The sequence below is a fragment of the Caretta caretta genome, chromosome 3 (assembly GCF_965140235.1).
Source record: "Caretta caretta isolate rCarCar2 chromosome 3, rCarCar1.hap1, whole genome shotgun sequence".
NCBI classification, from domain to species: Eukaryota; Metazoa; Chordata; order Testudines; family Cheloniidae; genus Caretta; species Caretta caretta.
Window position 1 is genome coordinate 47,541,492 of NC_134208.1, and position 23,003 is coordinate 47,564,494.

Below are 23,003 nucleotides of genomic sequence, written 5' to 3' on the forward strand. Positions count from 1 at the left end.
GCATACTGTGGAAAGTGTAGAAGATCTTTTTATACACACAAAGCATGAAAAAATGCCTCCCCCCACCCCACTCTCCTGCTGGTAATAGCTAATCTAAAGTGATCACTCTCATTACAATGTGTATGATAATCAAGGTGGGCCATTTCCAGCACAAATCCAGGGTTTAACAAGAACGTCTGGGGGGGGGGTAGGAAAAAACAAGGGGAAATAGAGACTGGGAGTGGCTAAGTCATTATGCAAGGTAACCTAAGTTAATTGTATCCAATTTGCAAATGAATTCCAATTCAACAGTCTCTCGCTGGAGTCTGGATTTGAAGTTCTTTTGATGTAATATAGCAACTTTCATGTCTGTAATCACATGACCAGAGAGATTGAAGTGTCCTCCGACTGGTTTATGAATGTTATAATTCTTGACGTCTGATTTGTGTCCATTTATTGGTAGGTATCTGTATTGGGATAGTATTGCCATTGTCAGAGCTTCCATCATCATATCATAAGTCAGCAGAAGACTAAACATTTGCTGCAGCTGCTCCTTGAACTAGCTTCCAGTGGACATCTGCCTCCACCCATCCTTTACTATTTTAAAAATTAAAAAGTAAAACAACAAACCCTAATTCCAGGATACACTCCTGAGGAAGTCTTTCCTTCAGACCGTATTGAGAAAAAAAGAACTAGTTCATGCTTTACCTCCCAATTCCAAAACACACACCAGTAGTAACGTAATACAAGTACACTCTGACTGATGGTCACACCTGAGACCTAGACTAGTAGAAATTTATTTACTGGAGACTTTTTGTTCAGATGAACTAGTTTAAAGCTACATTTCCAGGCTAATTTATTGTGGTCAGCAGCTTGTATAAGAACTTAGTTAAGAAACAGTAAATATTCAGAGATTGGATATAAATGAAGCATCGTTATTTTATGTATTTACATTAATGTTTTAGAGCAGGGGTAGGCAACCTATGGCACGCATGCCAAAGGCAGCGCATGAGCTGATTTTCAGTGGCACTCACACTGCCCGGGTCCTGGCCACCGGTCCGAGGGGCTCTGCATTTTAATTTAATTTTAAATGAAGCTTCTTAAACATTTAAAAAAACCTTATTTACTTTACATACGACAATCATTTAATTATATATTTTAGACTTCTAGAAAGAGACCCTCTAAAAACATTAAAATGTATTACTGGCATGCAAAACCTTAAATTAGAGTGAATAAATGAAGACCCGGCACACCACTTCTGAAAGGTTGCCGACCCCTGTTTTAGAGCCTGATTCTCCTCTCACATACAGTGATGTATGTCAAGAGTAACTCAACTGAAGTCAATGGAGTTACACTGGAATAAATGTGTAAAGAGCTTCAGGCCCTTACAACATCATTCTCTGGGGTAAGCAGATGCTTATTTACAAATTTCAACAATGTAAATTACACAAAGCTTCCCATAGCAAGTAGTATTAATCACAGCCTCTATGGCATGTGCTAGAAATATTAGCAACCACATTGTTAGGGTACGCAAAATATATCCACTAGCAGCTATTCAAATCTATTCATTTTATGATTGTGCCCTCAAATTTGCTAAATACAAGCTCTGGTGCACCACCAAGAGGAGAAAGAGCCAAAGGTGCATGCCTTCCACTGACTCAACCCTGCTTCATGTCTTCAAAGTCAGTCCACAGAAACTGACCATGGGCAGCCAGTGAATTGGCCATTTGGGGAGGCTAGCCCTCAGCCCCTCCCCTTCTGCCCAAGGCTCCTCCCCTTCCCCTCCCACTCCCCCTCCTGTTCTGCCCCTCCTCCCCTGAAGAAGCCCAAAGCATCCCCACTGTGGCCCCCGGCCCCAGCGCTGGGCAGCATGGCCACAGCACCCCAGTGTGCCAGGCTGCCAGGCGGCATGGCTGCAGTGCTGGGCACGCAACACGGCCCAAGCACCAGCCACCCTAAGACCCCACTGCAGGCTGGCCTGGGCCAGGCCAGGGCCAGGCCAGAACGCCAGGAATGGCAGGAGGGGCCTGAGGGTGGAGCATGAGAGGGGCCACGCCCCGCTGTTTGGGGAGGCACAGCCTCCCCCAGCCTATGATACCCTCCACCACCCATGGAACTGACAGCAAGAACATTCCAGCCCCCAATAGTCATGACAAGGCAGAGAATGAAGAGCAGCTAACCCTAACTAGGTCTGCATTAGAAAGGGCCCATAGATGATACAAGGGATTACAGACTGTAGTAAAATTGAAATATATATTTTCAGTAGGTGATGCATTACCTCTTCCTATTCCCCTAAATGTTTCCCCTCACTAACAAGCAGCATTTCTTCCTTAATGAAGTTGAGCTGCAGTCAGTTCACTTTCATCCACATCCCTATCTTGGTCAGAGACTAGAAAAGTAATTAGACTCTGCCATCTGGGTTTGATTAAAAGGATACATAAAACTGAGAATCAACAGCATACTGATGACACTTAGCCAAAATCTCCCACAATTTCCCCTACTGTTATTTACAGTACATAATGCTACTGGTGTGCATGGTGCTTTACAGGCAAGAAAGACGACAAAGATCTAGAAGAAATAGTGCCCTTTCATACACATTGGAAAGGAGATCGATTTCACGAGACCTCACAACTGAGAGCCCTCAAAGAGGATGACCAATTTCTCAAGCACCACCCGTTGATACCTCAAAGGGAAAAAATGAACACACTAAAGAGCCACTCCACTAGATCCCAGAGATGAATCAATTACATCTCATGGTCAATGGTACTGAAAGTTGTTGATACATCTAATGAATTCAACATGGACACCTTACATTAGTACATCACTCATGTTAATGTCCAAAGATAGCAAAAGTCTAATGCCCATTTACTTAAGCATGGTTGGCACCTTGTCTGCCAGCATAGCTTGTAAGCTGTACATGTCACCATTAAAAAAAAAACACAATTCACATTTGCGAACTACTACCACAGTTATTTCCTAGTCTAAATGTAGGGAGGAAACAGTGGTATCTTGAACACCACAATGTGCTCAGAACAGGAGAATGATAACATTTTTAAATGGTGACCATGCGAGCCACCACTATGAGTCAACAATGTGATGTGGCTGTGAAAAAGGCAAATATCATTCTGAGGTGTATTAACAGGAGTGCTTATGTAATACATGGGACGTAATTGTCCTGCTCTACTCGGCACTGGTGAGGCCTTAGCTAGAGTTCTGTAGCCAGTTCTGGATAACTACACTTTAGGAAAGATGTGGACAAATTGGAGAGAGTCCAGAGGAGAGCAACAAAAACGATATGAGGAAATGTTAAAAAAACAGGGCATGTTTAGTCTTGAGAAAAGAAGACTGAGGGGGACCTGATAACAGTCTTCAAGCTAGTTAAAGGCTGTTTTAAAGAAGATGGTAATCAATTATTCTCCAAGCCCACTCCAGGTAGGACAAGGAGAAATGAGCTCAATAGGCAGCAAGGGAGATTTAGGTTACATATTCAAAACAAATTTCTCACAAAAAGTAGTTCAGCTCTGGAACAGGATTCCAAGGATGGATGTGGAATTCCCATCACTGGAGGTTTTAAAAAACAGATTGGACCAACACCTGACAGGGATGGTCTTGGTCCTGCCACAGTGCAGGAAGCTGGAATTTATGACTTCACAAAGTGCGTTCCAGCCCTTCATTTCTATGATTCTAGGGTTCTATGTATAAGCATATTCAGTGAAAATGTTTTGCTGCCTTTAAACTATTAATGATTAGGGTTAGTTGAAAATTTTCTAAGTTTGCAATTTTAATGATTTTCTGCAGTCAAAATTTCAAAACTTTGAATAAAAGGACAACACTTCAACTAATTTTTTGTGAAAAATGTATCCAATATTTTGATCAGCTCTTCTAACAATTATCCATTTTATGTTATATTGACTGGTAAATAGATTCATAATTGTATTTGAGATTACTATTGCATTGGGTAAATTATTGTATTGTTAAAGAAAATAACACAACATTTTCAAAATGAGCTGTAACATTTTTAATCAGCTAAATCTGGGTGAATCCAGGAGTAAATGAGCCTGGAGCGGGCTGGGGGTGGCAGGGAGAGGCTGGGGAAGGAAACAGCCTGTGATTTTCATGGGAGACTGGAACTGGCTTTGAACGGAGATTGGGACTGGAAGCCAGGAGGGGCAGAGAAATCTAGGAATGATTGCACCAGGAGACTGGGCCTGGGAAACAGGTGTGGGGAGACTGAAACTGTCTAGAAAACATATGTGATCATATAATTAAAGATTATACCATAATGTATTTGCACAAGGGGACTGAACTGAGGTTGCACAGGCAACCTTAAACTTGGGCAGCAAAGCCAAGTCATTACTAGCTAAAGATCTTTGGCTGGGTTCTCAGGTACACCATGACGTGCACCTCGGGGTTGGGGAGATCCAAAGTTGGCATTGTTGCCACCTTTCCATTCCCTGCAGTCCTGGTAGCCAAGAGCCCACTTGACCTTAACATTGTTCTAAATTCTGCTGGTTGGTAACCGCAGTTACACCAGCAGCAATCAGTAGAGCACATGGCACTCCAATCATGCCCTGTGCTACTCTCAAAATGCCCTGAAATTCCCCTTATGCCAGGAGATGGGAGAGGAGCCAAGAGACAGTTTCACATTGTCTGGAGATTCCTCTGTGCAAGGGGGATCACCAGCTGGCTGTACCTTTCCGGCACAAAGGAGACAGAGCAGGGCCAAGGAAATTCCCAATCCTATCTTTCTCTCTCATACTAATAAAGTCTTCACCCAAGCTGATTTTCTTTATATGACGCCAACATGCAGTTCTCAATTCAAACTATGTTTTCAGCTTTTTATAAATTCTGCTGTGATCAGCTATTCATTCTGTTACATCTTTTTCCTAATCCTTATTTTTCACATAATATACCTCCATCACTTACCTTCCTCACCCTGATTTCTCACATACTAACACCTACAGTTAATCGCATTTTAAACTTGCATTAAAATTAAACCCTAAAACCAATTACAGTTCCTTTCCAGATGCTGCTGTTCATTTTTTTCCCTATGGGTTCCCCCTAATGTTCCATGAATGTCCTCTGGCACTTCAGACCACATCTCTCGCATTCAAAAGTTTTTAAGCTTTTTTCCCCCTAAGAAACTCATAAAATAACACCTTTATTTCCACACAAAACAGCTAACATCTGTGGCCAAAAACATCCAAACAAAGAAGAAATTTCTACCCAGCATAGTTTCATGTTGATATACCTTTTAGCCGTTTTTTGTATGCAATTAATCAATTTCTTTCTCACCAGAACTATTAAGAACCAGTCTCTTTCATGTAAATATTTAATATGGACAATAACTTCAGATGCAGCATAACAATTCAAGTAGATTTCATTAATTCACATTCTCCTCCCCACATAAAGTAAATCTCTACTTAGCAAGGAAATCATCTAAAGAGATGTATAACCTACCACAAAATACTTTCATAAAGTACAGTTTTTCTTCATATCAACTGCAGTTTCTTTGGTATCTTTTTGACAGGTTTCAGAGTAACAGCCGTGTTAGTCTGTATTCGCAAAAAGAAAAGGAGTACTTGTGGCACCTTAGAGACTAACCAATTTATTTGAGCATGAGCTTTCGTGAGCTACAGCTCACTTCATCGGATGCATACCGTGGAAACTGCAGCAGACTTTATATACACACAGAGATCATGAAACAATACCTCCTCCCACCCCACTGTCCTGCTGGTAATAGCTTATCTAAAGTGATCATCAAGTTGGGCCATTTCCAGCACAAATCCAGGTTCTCTCACCCCCCCTGGAAATGGCCCACCTTGATTATCATGCACATTGTAGGGAGAGTGGTCACTTTGAATGAGCTATTACCAGCAGGATAGTGAGTTTGTGTGTGTGGTTTTTGGAGGGGGGTGAGGGAACCTGGATTTGTGCAGGAAATGGCCCACCTTGATTATCATGCACATTGTGTAGAGAGTTGTCACTTTGGATGGGCTATTACCAGCAGGAGAGTGAGTTTGTGTGTGGGGGGGTGGGGGGTGAGAAAACCTGGATTTGTGCTGGAAATGGCCCAACTTGATGATCACTTTAAATAAGCTATTACCAGCAGGACAGTGGGGTGGGAGGAGGTATTGTTTCATGATCTCTGTGTGTATATAAAGTCTGCTGCAGTTTCCACGGTATGCATCCGATGAAGTGAGCTGTAGCGCACGAAAGCTCATGCTCAAATAAATTGGTTAGTCTCTAAGGTGCCACAAGTACTCCTTTTCTTTTTGGTATCTTTTGTATCAGCACCAGAATTTTCTTTGTGTACATGACTAAAATCTTAATCAAATATCAATGTCTATGTTGACCCCAGTCGAAGTTTTAAAAGTCACTAGTTGATCACTCCCAACTATATGATCTTATAATTAAAAAGTAACCTTTAAAAATCACCCTTGACATCATTTTTACTGAAATGTTAGTCATGCAAAGTTCCTATAGTTTTTAGGACACAAGGTTGATATTACTTTTAAGGGAGAAACTGGTGTACAGATCTGTACTCTGTGCCAAACCGCTGGAAAATAAATACTCAGATGGTGCTTCAGACTCTCGTATTTAATACACTGTTGATTATCTATTCACAATCTGCTTTGCCACCCTCATGTTGTAAGATAGAAAGTATTATGTTCCACTACGAAACTTTTTAAATTTAATGCCTTCACAGCACTTTGAGATCCCTGAATAAAAGGCACTATGCAAATGAGAAGCATTAATACAATAGTAATAAATATTTTCCCTTTTACTGTATAGCCCACATGCTAATTAAGCTTTATTGTTATTTAGCAGAACATAAAACAGTCTGATTTTATCATAGAAATACAGATCTATAGAGGTTATCTCCAAGAATGGCCAAATAAGCCCATAAATTAATCAATCATTTTCAAAGCCCAGATATTATACTGAATTTTTTCTATCCAATTAGATGTTCTGATGGACCCTTTCCATATAAATTCAGATGTGATGGATTGTCTCTATGATTCTCCAAACCAGTATTTTTCTGTTTCATTATTTCCTCCAGATTAGTAGAGTTACTTTGAATAAACTAAACAGTACCACTTCTAATACTTAAGTGGGTGGCTTGAAAAATGTTCTTTCATTATAAAGCAGACACGTCAATGTCCTCATGAGCATTGTGATGAGTACAGGGGCATTGTCTACTATTTCAAATACACTTTTCAAATCCTCCTGAGCAAATATACAAAACCCCACATCCTCTTTAATACAGATTGTCTGCCTCTTCGTATTTTTTTTTCAGCATACACCTGGGAGAAGAAGAATGTTAAAGAAAATAGTGGACCTTTGTTAAATGAGGAAGGGAACTAAATGATGGAGGACCCAACAAGGCTGAAGTTCTAAATAACTACTCTTCTGAAGACCCCTACAGTTTCCTTAAACTTAACTCCTTCCATAGTAGACACACTGTGACAGACTGCTAGCAGTAGAACCCTGATCACTAAGGGAATTGCAAACAGAGCCGATTAAAGGATTAATCGGAGGCAATTAACATGTTATGGTGAGATTGGTGACACTTGGGGGCAATGACTGAGCTAATGAGGTAATTAGCCCAATAAGGGAAGATATACAATTAGCAGGACCAGGAAGTAAGGAGGGAGCTCAGAAAGTGAGCTGGGTGTAGAAGAGAAATCAGGGTGGAAGGATCCTTATGACACGTGCTGTACTATGTTCTGCCATGGTAGGAATCTAAAGATTAAGGATACACATGAGGAAAAGAAGTGGATTGTGTGTCTATTGTGAGTATGAGACAACCCAAACAGGTTAGGCAGCGTGGCACACCGAGTAACTGAGGGAGCACTGTGTTCATATGTAGGGTCTTATCTGTGATCTTAACCCTCCTGGTTGAGAAAAGGAGGCTTGAGCTGTGAGCTACACTTGGACATGGGATCCGGATACGAAGGATGAGATGCTGCACTGACTAACTGAACAACAAAAAGACATGCGGAAGACCCAGCAGAGAGGCAAGCACTTGGGGGTCAGCAGGCAGAACAGCAAAAGTCAAGTAAAGACAGAAAAATAAAATTAAGTACATTAGATGCAAGAAGCCTGCCAAAAAAATATTGGGGCCACTGAACAATCGACCTAAAGAAACAAACAAGAAGACATTTGGAGAAGCTAAATTAATTCTTTCCATCAACCTTCACTATAGAGGATGTAAGGGAGATTCCCACACTTAAGCTATTCTCTTTAGGCGACAAATCTGAGGAACTGTTCCAGATTGAAGTGTCAATAGAGGAGATTGAGAACAAATTGATGTATTAAACAGTAATAAGTCACCCGGCCAGATGGTATTCACCCAAGAGTTCTGAAAGAACTCAAATAAGAAAATGCAGAATTACTAACTGTGGTATATAACCTATCGCTTCAATCAGCCTCTGTACCAGATGACTGGTGGATAACTAATGTAAAGTGTATTTTTAAAAAAAAGACTCCAAAGATGAGCCTGGCCATTACAGGCCAGTAAGCGTAACTTCAGTACCAGACAAACTGGTTGAAACTATAGTAAAGAACAGAATTGTCAGACACACAGATGAACACAATTTGTTGGGGAAGAGTCAACATGCCTCAACAATCTATTAGAATTCTTTGAGGGTGTCAACAAAAATGTGTACAAAGGTGATCCAGTAGATATAGTGTACTTGGACTTTCAGAAAGCCTTTGACATGGTTCCTCTCCAAAGTCTCTGAAGCAAAGTAATGAGTCATGGAATAAGAGGGAAGGTTTTCTCGTGAATCAGACACTGGTTAAAAGATAGGAAACAAAAGATACGAATAATGATATGTTTTCACAATAGAAAGAGGTAAGTAGCGCAGTCCCCCAAGGATCTGTACTGGAACAACTGCTGTTCAACACATTTGTAAATGATCTGGAAAAAAGAGTAAACAGTGAGGTGGCAAAGTTTGCAGGCGATACAAAAATTGCTTAAAATAGGTAAGTCCAAAGCTCACCACAAAGAGTTACAAAGGGATCTCGTTAAATTGCGTGAGTGAACAACAAAATGGCAAATAAAATTTAGTGTTGGTAAATACAAAGTAATGCACATTGGAAAACATAATCCCAACCATACATACAAAATGATGGGGTCTAAATTAGCTGTTACTACTCAAGAAAAAGATCTTGGAGTCATTGTGGAGAGTTGTCTGAAAACATCTGCTCTGTGAGCAGTGGCATTCAAAAAAAACTAACAGAATGCTAGGAACCATTAGGAAAAGGACATATAATAAAACAGAATATATCATAATGTCATAAAATATGTCATTATATAAATCCATAGTATATCACACCTTGAATACTAAGTGCATTTCTGGTCGCCCAATCTCTAAAAAGATATATTAGATCTAGAAAAAGTACAGAGAAGGGCAACACAAGTGATTAGGGGTATGGAACTGCTTCCATATGAGGAAAGATCAAAAAGAGCTGAGACTGTTCCTCTTAGAAAAGGGATGACTAAGGAGGAATATGTTAGAGGTCTATAAAATCATAAATGATGTGGAGAAAAAGTGTAATTTACCCTTTCACATCATACAAGAACCAGAGGTCACCCACTGAAATTAACAGACAGCAAGTTTAAAGCAAACATAAGGAAGTACTTCTTCACATAACGCACAGTCAACCTGTGGAACTTGTTGCCAGGGAACGTTGTAAAAGCCAAAAGTATAACACGATTTTCCAAAAGAGAATTACACAAGTTCATGAAGGATAGGTCCATCAATGGCTGCCAGAAGCTGGGCCTGGATGACAGGGGATAAATCACTCAAATTGTCCTCTTCTGTTCACTCCTTCTGAAGGATCTGGCATTGGTCACAGTCAGAAAACAGGATACTGGGCTAGATGGACCATTGGTCTGACCCATTATGATCATTCTTACGTGTTTATATTCTTAACAATAGCAGGCCTTACAGGAATTCATCAAAAAGCATTGTCAGATACAGAAGAGGCTTGGGAATGCTAATCAAGGAACTGGAGATTGGGCAGTGGGCCAAAAATTATGTAAAATGGCCCGGGGGATGACCCTGATGCCTTCTTGATAACACTTGAGCAGGTAGCTATGAATGGCTATAAGACAAAGGTATGTCGGTGCTGCAACTAGCCCCTTACCTGACCAGTGACAGGACCAAGTGGGTTTTATGGCTCGAAGCAAACAACAAACCAAGAACTGTGACACACTGAAGGCTGCTATTCTGGATAGGGTGGGCCTGTTGGCAGAGAAATACCCTCAAAAATACAGGGCAGCTAAATGGAACAGTGGGAACGTCCCCAGGCGATATCACAAAAATGATCAGACTGGACCAATCATTGGTGGAGGCCAAAAAGACTGGACATGGAGGCCACAAGGGACTCAATTATTCTGAAATAGTTCATACAGAGCCTCCCCAAGGCTGCAAAAGTCTGGGTCCAAAAGCACCAGCTGCTGTAAAAGTTCAGAGTATACAGAGGCAAACTTTCCAAGGAAAGAGCTCCACCCACCCCACTCCCCAGAAAGGGAGCGGGGGGGAAAGTTTGAGGAGCCACAGCCATCAAAGCCTGGGAAGGCTATGCCAGAGGCAAACAAAGGTGCCCAAAGGTGCCCCTTAGCACCTGTCCAATGGTGTTATCAACGTGGGAGCAAAGGATATATAAAGAAAGACTGCCCCATTCATGGACTATGGGTTTGCAGAATTCTTTGGGTGGACAGGCATAAAAGATGGGCCAGAGATAAAGACAATTCCCATCAACACGGGCTGGAAAACCACAAAGGGCATTGTGGACTTCGCTGCTGTGTATTCCTTGGCACCTTCGTCAGGCTGCAGTGGCAATAGAATGGGGGTAATGATTACAATTAATTGTGTCCATCAGAAAAGGAACACTTATCAAGTGGTGGTTGCTCCCACTGGAAATAGAAGGGAAGTTCAAGTGTTAGAGAGTAGGAGCTGTGATGCAGTAATGATAGGAATGAACTGGTCTCCATTTTCCTTAAAAAACAGAGTGGAGGACTGAGAGGGGACCCCTGGTGGCTGGACCAGTGTAAAGAACAGTCGGTAATACACCCTCCAAATAACAGTCCAAGAGCACTGTTAAATAACCCTACACACAAGCCAACAAGCTCGAAGAGGATCAAAATGCTGGAGAACTTGGGAAGTGGAGAAGTACTCAAGAAAGGAGCAATAGATCTGGGAGTAATGGATCTGAAACACCTAGCGGAGAAGGAGGGTGGAAGCTCAGCCGACTTCCAGGTGGAGTAAGCCAAGGGCAAAGACCAAGATGGAAAATATACTAAGGAGGGAGAGATGGAGTCAGATAACGAGGCATTGGAGGGATCTTACCCATATCAGCCCTTGCCTGGGGCGGGGCAGGGCAAGTCAAGGGAAGAGACAAATCCCGATGTGGGTATAAACCAGGGGCAAAGTACTCTGCAGGAAAGACCCATGGGATGTGAGTTGTGTGATAACATATGGGCCAAGGTGGAAATATGGGGCAAACCACCCTTGGAATGAACTTTTTGTGGCAGAGGCCCCCCAATGGTAGCCCATGGACTTCCAGTTGGAAAAGGCACAGAAAGACCTGGTAGAACCCCACCCCCACAAAGAGGGTAAGGGTTGGATGAGCAGAGGGCACCCACCCCGAGGAGGCAATAAAAGGTCTCAAACAGAATAAGTGGGGAAGATATGTGACAGTGCGCTACTGTAGCACCCTGGTCATTTAGTGAATTGCATAACAGAGAAGATTAAAGGTTTAATTGGAGGCAATTAACTTGTTATGGTGAGACTGTTGACACTTGGGGGTAATGACTGGGCTAATGAAATAATTAGCTCAATAAGGGAAGATATACAATTGGCAGAACCAGGAAGTAAGGGGGGCGCTCAGAAAGTGAGCTGGGTGTAGGAGGGAAAGCTGGGTGGAAGTCTCCTTATCACACATGCCTGTACTATGTTCTGCGACGGTAGGAATCTAAAGATTAAGGATACACATAGGGAAAAGAAGTGGACTATGTGTATATTGTGAGTAAGAGACAACACAAACAGGTCAGGCAGCACGTCACACCGGGTAGCTGAGGGAGTGCCCTGTGACACACAAAGACTCTAGATTACCTTCAGCTTCTACAGTTGGCTACTTCAGAGCTCCACCACCTGGATATAAAATATTTATGCTGTGAAATGGCAAAAAAAACAAACAAACAAAAGGAACAAGCATTCCACTCATTTCAGCTTTACTATTGGATTGTATCTAAAAATCTAGTTTCTATCTGTTCAAATGAAAACTGAAATTCAGCCACAAGCCCTAGATAAGGGATCGGCAACCTTTGGCATGGGGCCCGCCAGGCTAAGCCCCCTGGTGGGCTGGACCGGTTTGTTTACCTGCAGCGTCCACAGGTTCAGCCGATCGCAGCTCCCACTGGTTGTGGTTCGCTGCTCCAGGCCAATGGGGGCTGCGGGAAGCAGCAGCCAGCACATCCCTCGGCCCACGACACTTCTCGCAGCCCCCATTGGCCTGGAACAGCAAACCGTGGCCAGTGAAAGCCGCAACTGGCCAAACCTGTGGATGCAGCAGATAAACAATCTGGCCCGGCCCACCAGGGGGCTTACCCTGGCAGGCCGCGTGCCAAAGGTTGCCACTCCCTGCCCTAGATACAGAATGAATCCTTGAGCCTGCACAGCCAGCGAGCCAGCCGTGTCACCAAAAAAGAGGAGTCACCCTACTTCCTCCAATGGCTGCAAAACCTTTTTGCAGTAAAACCCAGAGGAAAATGAGTCAGTGACCTCAATCACTTTGGGATTTCCTACCTCGTTTGCCATACATCAAAGGCTCCATCTCCTACGAATCAAGCTCATTAGAAAGAGAGAGGCAGGTCATTAATAGTGATCTTTATTATTACCATTTATGAGTCACCTACTTGTCATTGCCATTTTAAACACAGTACCAAATGGTGATTAAGCAAAATTTCTCTCTCATAAGATAAATAAGACATGACAAAATGTTGCCTGAGGACACCTCTCTGTCTGGACAGTTGCCAATTCTTACTGTAGACAATGTAGCTTATAAACTTTCCCTGTTGAACCCACAGCTATTCTCATTCATAGGAAAAAAAGGAGTGGACGCCAAGAGAATAATGGCTTATCATCACTTCTGAAACACTCATATAGGACCATATGCGGCTGCTTTTGAAGTCAGTGGCAAAACTTGTATTTACTTCAATGATAATCCGATTTGGCTGTGGATGACTGTGGGCAGGTCACTTAATTTCAATGTGCCTCAGTTAACCCACATAGAAAATTGAGTGAAAAGAAGGATTTCAAGCTGTCCCAGTGTTTTAGTGCAATGAATTGCCATGGTGGGGGTGTCTGAAATCAGTCTTTTTCTCCTTGGGCTGGAAAGAGAGAAAACGAAGATCACTTTGCCTGCATGTACTCTTAGAGGGAGGTGGAGGTGCAACAAATCAAAGGACAGGATATCGTCAAAAAAACAGATGAAGTGTCTGAGTAGAAATTTCCTATGTGTTTTTTTAATTCCCAAATTTACAAAGCAATATCTAAAAAATTCTTTCGTGTTTCTAGCTATATTATATAGCCCTAAAGCCAGCTAATACTCTCTATGTAATATAAATCTGTAACTGCTAAAATGTTTCAGTTATCTTTCCTCTATTTCCAACAAACTAGCATAAAAGAGTGAAGTTGATGGCTCCACTGAGACAAACTTCCTTGCAATTTATTATCAGGCTCTTAATATCCCACATCCTGTTTGGCATCTTCAGCCTCCTTGTTCCTTGGTTCTTCCAAGCCTTATTCTCTCCTTCTTTATCTCTCCACCCTTACCCCATCCACCAACATTATTATGCTCTTATTTCACAGCATGAAGACTGTCAAGGTTCCTCCCCTACTCTGAACTCTAGGGTACAGATGTGGGGACCTGCATGAAAACCTCCTAAGCTTACTTTTACCAGCTTAGGTTAAAACTTCCCCAAGGTACAAATTAATTTTATCCTTTGTCCTTGGAATAACCACTGCCACCACCAAACTCTAACTGGGTTTACTGGGAAACGTAGTTTGGACACGTCTTTCCCCCCCGAAATCCTCCCAACCCTTGCACCCCACTTCCTGGGAAAGGTTTGGTAAAAATTCTCACCAATTTGCATAGGTGACCACAGAACCAAACCCTTGGATCTGAGAACAATGAAAAAGCATTCAGTTTTCTTACAAGAAGACTTTTAATAGAAATAGAAGTAAATAGGAATAAAGGAATCACCCCTATAAAATCAGGATGTTAGGTATCTTACAGGGTAATTAGATTCAAAACATAGAGAATCCCTCTAGGCAAAACCTTAAGTTACAAAAAAGACACACAGACAGAAATAGTCATTCTATTCAGCACAATTCTTTTCTCAGCCATTTAAAGAAATCATAATCTAACGCATACCTAGCTAGATTACTTAATAAAAGTTCTAAGACTCCATTCCTGTTCTATCCCCGGCAAAGCAGCATACCAACAGACACAGACCCTTTTGTTTCTCTCCCTCCTCCCAGCTTTTGAAAGTATCTTGTCTCCTCATTGGTCATTTTGGTCAGGTGCCAGCGAGGTTACCTTTAGCTTCTTAACCCTTTACAGGTGAGAGGATTTTTCCTCTGGCCAGGAGGGATTTTAAAGGGGTTTACCCTTCCCTTTACATTTATGACAAAGTCTATCACGCTTTGTCTACTGGCTTGAGCATGAAATTATGCAGGCAAAGTTTCATTGGCTTCTAGGGGAGTTTTGCCTGTATAAGGAGGGATTAAAGTAAAGGAATGTGGAGAGGAGCATAGCTCCCCCCTCCTTTGCATAAAGCAGAAAGCTCCTTCTCTTCTCTTTTCTTGGGTCCCAATTCTAGAAAACACCTAACCATGTACTTAAATCCATTCCTATCCAGGAAAGTAGTATGAGTGCGATTTTCAAAAGCATTCAGCATTGGCCTAACCTTACTACCACTGAAATAAAAAGGAGTCTAAAATGTAGTATTGGAGTCTCAGGATGAGTTAAAGGCATGAATGAAATTATTCCACTTATCAATGCAGAAATCATTCAGAGACATTTAAGAAGATATGGGACCCTAATCTGAGTTTGAAATGGGCTACAATTTCATTTTTAAATGTTATGTTGTTTACTGTAATGTTTATAGGGTAGTCCATTGTAAAGGTTTTATTTGGTTTACCTAAGTATTAACATTGTTTGATGCCTTTATAGGTACACCTATGCTTTATATTTATTTTAAAACTGTGCAGAAATGATCGTGCTTGGAAATCTGCAACAAACCAAGGCCCCAATCTGACACAATACCCCATTGATTTCAAAAGGGACTCAAACAGGTGCAAGAGTCCACCTGTGCAGGGGGACTTGCAGGGTTGGAGCCCAAATCTGGTCGAGGTTTCTTAATGGTCAATCCTTCAATTTTACTGTAGACAAAATTAACTTGGAAGTCAACGCAAGTTCTGCCTGCTTTGGGAATTCAGACCTGGTAAATAAGATGGAAGAACTTTGACCTATGAAATTAATATCCTCTATAAAATATTGAACTCATTAAACAATTGGAAATATGGTTGCCTTTAAAAATACATAAGAACAAAAAGAACTTTGTGCTATGAAGACAAAGACATCTGGCTTCTTTTCTCTCTCATGGAAACACGTTTATTATGCAATTTTCAGCAGATCCAATAATCTGAATGCAAAGCATGATATATTTATTGTGTATAATAATTGTCAAAAATAATTACTGTGTTTGTAATAGCTTTGACAGCATTATTTTATAATTCTTCTTAAAATAAATAAATGTACAAATCCCAAAAAGAATCTAAATAAATACTCTCAATTACAGACTACTTTAGATCTGAGCTGTTGTGATCTCACATGTCACCTCTCCTACACTTCAAGGAGAAATCAGTAACATTTTGGTTAATTTTGGTTTCCAACTCTAGGAACAAGTGGTAAGCCCTAATCCATTTCTGCATGCTGCACTCGAGGAAAAGGCAAACAATGTAAACATATCTGGCAATCACAGAGCTCTGCAGGTAGAATGAAACCAGACTATCCCTTCACAAATTGTATGCTGACCAATTACCAGCCCCCATTAGCAAGTGGTAGTGAGGAAAAGCAGCTCATACAGGACTCCAGCCACCATTTTGGGCAAGTCTACGCTACAAAATTAGGTTGACATTAGTTGTGTTGAGTTACAGCCACCGCAGTAATTAAACTGCTTTTGCATGTCCACACTATGCTCCTTGTGTCAGCGGTGCACATTCTCACCAGGAGCACTTGCACCAATTTAACTGTCTGTGTGGGGCACTGTGGGATGGCTTCTGAAAGGCAGCAACAGTTGATGTAAGCAATGCAGTGTCTACACTGACACTGCATCCATAGGTGCCGACTCCATGGGTGCTTCAGGACTGGAGCACCCACGGGGAAAAATTAGTGGGTGCTCTGCACCCACCGGCAGCCAAGCTCCCCCCTCCTCACCTCTTTCTTCCAACCCTGAGCACACCACGTCCCCACTCTTCACCCTCCCTCCCAGAGCTTGCTGCCGCCCCACCGCCTAACAGCTGTTTGATGGCACTTAGGACTTTCCAGGAGGGACAGGGAGGAGCGGGAAAGCAGCGCATTCAGGGGAGGAGGCGGAGAAGAGGCAAGGCAGGGACTTTGGGGAAGGGGATGCAATGGGGGCAGGAAGGGGAGGAACTTTGGGGAAGGGCTGGAACGGGGGCAGGACGGGGGAATGCAGGAGTGGGGCCGTGGTGTGGGTTGAGCATCCACCGGGAAAAGGGGAAGTCAGTGCCTATGACTGCGTCGACCTAACTACATCGACTTAAGTGCTATACCTCATGCGGAGGTGGAGTTAGTAAGTCAGTGTAGTAGGCAAGTTACGAAGGTGGGAGCTACATTTTAGTGTAGATTCTTACAGAGTTTGGTCGATGTAAGCTGCTTACATGCAAGTCTGAACAAATGTAGCTATAGAAACTAAAACTAGGGTTGCAAACCCTCCAAGATTGTCCTGGAGTCTCCAGAAATTAAAGCTTAATCTTTAATTAAAGGTAATGTCAGTGATGAAACCTCCAGGAATTCATCCAGCCGAAGTTGGTAAACCTAACTAAAACTGAAAGGGCATATTGGTAGCGTGGCCCCACAAAAGTGGCTGCCATGGTAGATGTCTTCCACCTACAGTTTTACAGGAATTCTTCCACTTTTGGGGCAGTCTATAAATGGAGGGGAGGGATTTTTATAAAAAAGAAAATCCTCATGGATTGTGTCTTTTTCCCCTGTATAGTGCCACCACCACCCTGAAAGGAGACTGCATATGCTTAGCAGTGATGCTAATAGAAGAACAGTAGTTTAAAATATCAAATCAATAATAAACAACCAATCAAACAGTCTTATAGGTGTTTCCCTGGTAGGTAGTCTGGGTCTACTAATATTTATAATATTTACAGAGGCCTTCAATGTCTCATATATTGAATTTAATTTTCCTCTTTATTTTACTTAAAACTTTGCTTCTGGTTAGGGGGGAGGGTTGAAATGCTGCAGGCTGACTGCAGTAGGTAGGATAGGTGGGACCACTAGAGAGGGATGGGAAGGGCAGCAGGAGAGTGATCAGAAGGTGATGGGGGTGGGGGGCAGCAGGTGTAATGGCAGCTGGCTGGGGGTGGGGACAGTAGGGGAGTGCCCAGAGGACAGCAGGCAGATGGGTGGGTGTTGGGGGGGGGGCTGCAGGCGGGGGAGTGGGGGTGGGAGGAGGCAGCTGTCAGGTGGGAGGGGGCACCAGGCAGGGAAGGGAGGGGGGCTGCTGCTGGAGAACGCGCCCCGGCAGCCCATGGATGCTGCAGCTCCACCTGCCCCGAGTCCTTCCCTCCCTGCCCGCCTCAGGCCCGGCTGGTGGCGGTACCTGCCCAGGATGCAGAGCAGGCGGCGGCGCGGCCGGCTCCCCGATCCAGAGCTGCTCCTTGAGGAGGTGCTGATAGCTGAGGCAGTGCTTCAGCGCGGACGGCACCGTGCCCATGGCCCGGCCCCGGGGCGCTCCTTCCGCGCCTGCCGCAAGCTCAGCGCATCCCCCCCACGCCGCTGCCCGCAGCCCGGCCGGACCCGGCGCCCGCCGCAGCCAGCGGCTGGAGCCCGGGCCTGAGGAGCGCGTGTGATTGGCGGAGAGCTGGGGAATCCTGCATCCCAGCCTCGCCCGCCCCCGACGCGGCTGCGGCAACAGCCTCCTGCGCGTGGCCGCGGCGCCGCCAGGGAGCAGGCTCCGGCCAGCCGGGCCGCTCCCTGCAGCACGGCGTGGGGGGGAGCTGCTGCTGCCGCCGCCGCCCCGGCGGCTCTAGCCATCGCCCCTGCTGCTCACGCTGCCTGGGAGCCTAGGACAGCTGGAATCCGCCCGCCTACACCGTCCCACGCCTAGAGTCCCCCTGTGCCTTCAGGCAGGGAGACCCAGCGTTTCCATCCTTGCGCACGGGAACTGCCCCCCGCCCCCGGTCTTCACAGCCCTGCGGCCTTAGGTCAACACATTGGATAGGTAGGAGCCAGCTGCTACCTTCAGATAGTTTTGGGGGTGCTCAGTGCTAGGACTTTTGGGACTGACCCATCGCACTTCCATATCAGGCATGGAAACAAGGGATGGAAACAGGCATGTGAGATATTAGGCCAGGCCTCTAGAGCTGTAATAATAAGAATACAACAGAGAACCTGATTAGGCAGGGCCCAAGTCTGCATTCCTTGCACACCCGACATGTCAAATGAGATCACTGAGAACTTGGCTGTGCCAAGGACCACAGGAATTAGGCACTGGAGGATATATGTAGAAACAGGGCAACCAGCTACGCTATAATTATACAATTAATTATAAGAGTTTAAAAATTACCTGGAGATTTTCTTTGACCAGGTACAATACAACAGCACGTGAACTGGTAGATGAGCAGGAACATATAGCTAAAGAAGGAGAAAACTGATACTGTAATAAGAAGCTACTAGCACAAGTTGTTCGTACTTTAATACATAGATGCATCTTCAATAGTCAACACACTGGTTGGATTGTGCTGGTTGGATTTGGGTTGGGTTTTTCCCCTGCAAAACCAAATTATATGTATTTTGGTTTTGGATTACAGAACTACAAGAAAGGTTCTGAATAAGGCAGTGAATCATTTACAAGCATTTAAAAAAAAACTTTTGTATTTATTGTTTTCATTTGTTGGGGCAACAGTAATACAAGACCTATGGAAGGAAATATTTTTCAAATGTTAACAGCTTTCCCAAAAACAGCAAGTTATATTTTGTCATCTTCAGCAGGAGGGTCTGCTCAGCCAATTTTCCAAAGCCACTTTCTCAAGTGGAATACCATATGCATTTGAGATTGTTTCTAATTAATTCACTTTCCTTGGTGTCACTGGACACTTATTAAATTCACTGACCTCTCTAGAGGTCATCTTCTGCAAAAGAATATCAGGTTTACAGCCAAGTCTGAATTTAAGTCTTGGGCTCATACACATAATACTTTAAAGCACTTAAAGTATTTGCTGCTATAAGGCTCAATCCTGCATTTTTTTGTGCATCCCAAACTTCCCAGGTGTGTATATTTTCATGAATTCTGAATGCCATTGTAAAAGATAAAAATAGAAAATGATAGTATACTTTGGAAGCTTGTAGTTGCTTAGTGACAATGGAAGCGCTGAATAGTAAAATTGTTTAGAAATATAATTAGAAAAAGGGCTTTAAAAATATTGCTAATGATCATCTCTGTAATTCTAAATCTAAGTGCATCTACCTACAGTAAGTGTCATGGGTATTTCCCCACTGATTAACATTTTAGGTAGTTAGTATATTTTCTCTCTTTCTCTTTCTTGGGGGGAAAAAATCTATACTCAAACTTCTTATATTTCCACAACTTCAGAGAATTTGGTGTTTTTTCTAAATATCCAATCCAAATTACTGTATGTAATTTTGGGCCAATGAAGTCAATGATAAAATGCTCATTGACTTTATTGGGAGCAGAACTGAATGCTTACTTCTTGGTTCCCTTGTGACAAAACATAATTTTCTAGTTTCTGTGATACATGTGAAGAGGAAGGTATTTCACTGACAGAAATAATTATCCTTCACACTCTTGCCTTTCATGTAGCTAGTATCTAGCACCTTTCATGTGAGAGTATTACAGTACTTATATATAGTATGTACTTACCTCTCCTGCTTATATGACCAGTCTCTTTTCACATTTTCTTTCTTTCTGCCAGTGATGTCAGCCTCATTTCCCCATTTGTTCATCTTTTCCACACGTGTCTTTTATTCCCACACACATCTCTTCCATTATTTTCCATGCATGGAGTTTATCCATCAAACTGCTACCTCCTCCTCATTTAAATTCCCCGTCTTCCCAAAAACACTACTTCTACTACTTCTGTGTCTGTCAAGAATATTCACTCTTATTTTGGCTCCTTAATAAATATAAACTTAACTGAACCAAAAAAAAAAGCACACATTGAATTTCTATGCTATTGCATGGCTTTAACCCTTGTCCTGTTCCTTCAGGCTGATTCTACTGTGAATGGACAATTGCTGGCTTATACCATCTTTATGCTTCTTCATCAGGGTGACACTGAAGTTTAAAAAGGAGCATCCTTATCACACACCCAAGTTTTGTGGGGGCAGAGACTGTAAATATGGCAATGCTATATTAGAAATGGAATCACACAAATGTAGTGAATCTGATTATTGTATAACAAAGTATTTCTCAATCTTTTATTGTTGTACCTCTCATCCTCCCTACAGCTTTCTAATCTTTGTTATCCCTTCCCAATATAGGGCCCAAACCTGCAGCTCTCACTCAAATATTACATGAGTAGTCTCAAAGCCAAAAGAACTACTTACATGAATAAGAGATGCAGAATTGGGCCAGAGATTCCTCTTTCTTGGGAAAGAGGCTTTAGTTATCTGTTTAACACTATACACACATATGAACCTGTGGAAATAAAATAGTATGAACTAAATCCTGGCCATTATGCCACAGGCTTGAGCAGTAACATCAGTGAGGTTCTCTCCTGGTGTTGTTCCTTGCATAGAGGGGCTAAAATATTTTGTTCCATCTCAGGAAGCCAACCCCACTCCTTGGCCTAGCATGGAGAAAGATAGGGCCATGACTCTTCCTGCTTTTTCAGTGTTCTTCTCCCCATGGTGAGGAGAAGTCCAGAGACTTGTGGTTAGAGGCTCCTACAGAGCCATGCATGGGGTCATGGAGGCTTCTTGCACACCCCTGAATGGCTGCACATGGTCTTCTCATGATTGGGTCCTTTATGACCCCTGTGCTGTTCCTTATTTTTATTCTGTATATTTTGCTTGATAATTACATTTTGCAATAATCGTAATTTACCAGAACACATGGAAGTACTCAGATATGTTTAATGATACATCAGAATAGAGAGCATGTATTACATATGACTGACTTTTGGCTTTCAATCTGTTTGTTAAACTGTATATCGTAATCTATCATGTAATTGGCACACTGTATTCTGGTCAAAGGTTTTAAAATGTTTATTAAAAGGAATGCCTTTAAAAAAACCTTATAGCAAGTGATGCTGCAATTCAACAAAATGGGAAGAGCATGTCTGTCATGTCTGTTTGTATAATGTACAGCAAGACTTCATAAACTACTCTAAGAAGTGATGTTTCTATACTGCTTAGTAGAGCCCTATGCAGGACTATTTTTAATCCCGCTACCATCCTGACCCACAGTACCCACTCCCACTCCCACCTCCTTCTGCTATTATGGCAATAGGTCCTGTGGGACCCGCAGGATCTCAGTCCCGCTGCAGGATTCTACGCTAGTCCCACACAAGGCTCTATTGCTTACTCTCTTAATGCAAGACATAGTGGAATGATCAAACTGTTGGATTTTCCACTCTGTGGTGAAAGACATTGGCCAAGAAAGGCATAGTAAAAACAGGTTGATAGTTTACAAGCACCTTTGCATTTAAAAAAAAAGAATTAAAAAATGGTTGCTTGAAGAGTGATTTGATGACAGGACAGCAAGGGCAGAATCAGAAGCAAGGGAGCTATTCATACCACTGATAATAGTAAGTGCCAAACTGGAAAGCAGCCAAAGTGCCTACTAGGCAGGAATCAAAGACACATATGGTGAGCCTCAAACGACAAATACGCCATAGAATTTTGGCAAGCATTACAGGAGTAACATGGTCCAGCCTTAACAAAAAAGACAATGACTAAAGAGAAGACAATTGTGCTACCAATAGTGGATATTACCCAAGGGGAAACAAAGCTTTCATCATCTCAGTTCTATTGGCAAAAAGCATAGATGACTTCTCACATTTGGTAGGTCTAGATGTCCTAAAATGATGGCAAGTGTAACTACATGTTTTAAAAGATTCTAAGAAGTTGTGGCACTAAATTAGAGTTCCATTAGCAACAGCATCATACACCATTCTTTGGAGAGTTAGTAATAGATTTACTTTGCCAAAGTAAGACTCCACCCCAGGCGATAGACACCTGGCATTCAAAGCAGACAATATCAGCAGAAAAGTCCAAATTACATCTCCCCAGATGTTGGATCATGTTGGATGTTGTATAGCACACTATACTTTCACTAATTCACTCAGATAGCTATGTTTTGCCAATTAGATCACAGGGTAAAACATAGAAGCATGGAATGTCATTTAACCAAATAATTCAAACTGCAGTTCTAGGGCATTTTATTTTGCAAAAACAATACAAACTTTCTCATATTATTCTAGTACAAGCTGTTGGTACACTTACAAAAATGGCTATTCTTCTAGGTTAGTCCTAGTTTCATAATCACAAGGGTTAGCCCATCACTATACATTAAAATAATATAGTCATATAGAAAAGAAGTTCTACATTATATTTAAACACAGAGAGATTGTCTGTTGTGTTTGTAAGGGTGAAATCTTGTAGCCCTTTGGATGGTCCTGTGAGTGCTATGGTGATTAACAAAGAAAACAGAGAAGCTGTGGTGG

The 23,003-nt window shown here is 42.5% G+C and overlaps 1 protein-coding gene across 7 annotated transcripts in view; it reads right to left on the bottom strand.

Annotated features, from left to right (window-relative positions):
• The window catches only part of HMGCLL1 (3-hydroxy-3-methylglutaryl-CoA lyase like 1), a 141,296-nt gene extending 123,061 nt beyond the window's left edge, over positions 1-18,235 (bottom strand). For 2 of the 7 annotated variants that reach the window (XM_048845259.2, XM_075126473.1), the window contains exon 1: positions 17,918-18,235. In XM_048845259.2, the coding sequence (XP_048701216.1) occupies positions 17,918-18,031 (114 nt within the window). In that variant the 5' untranslated portion in view covers positions 18,032-18,235. The remainder of the gene's footprint in view (positions 1-17,917) is intronic. The other 5 variants (XM_048845258.2, XM_048845257.2, XM_048845256.2 and 2 more) reach the window with 3 other exon arrangements.
• Positions 18,236-23,003: the final 4,768 nt, after the last annotated feature.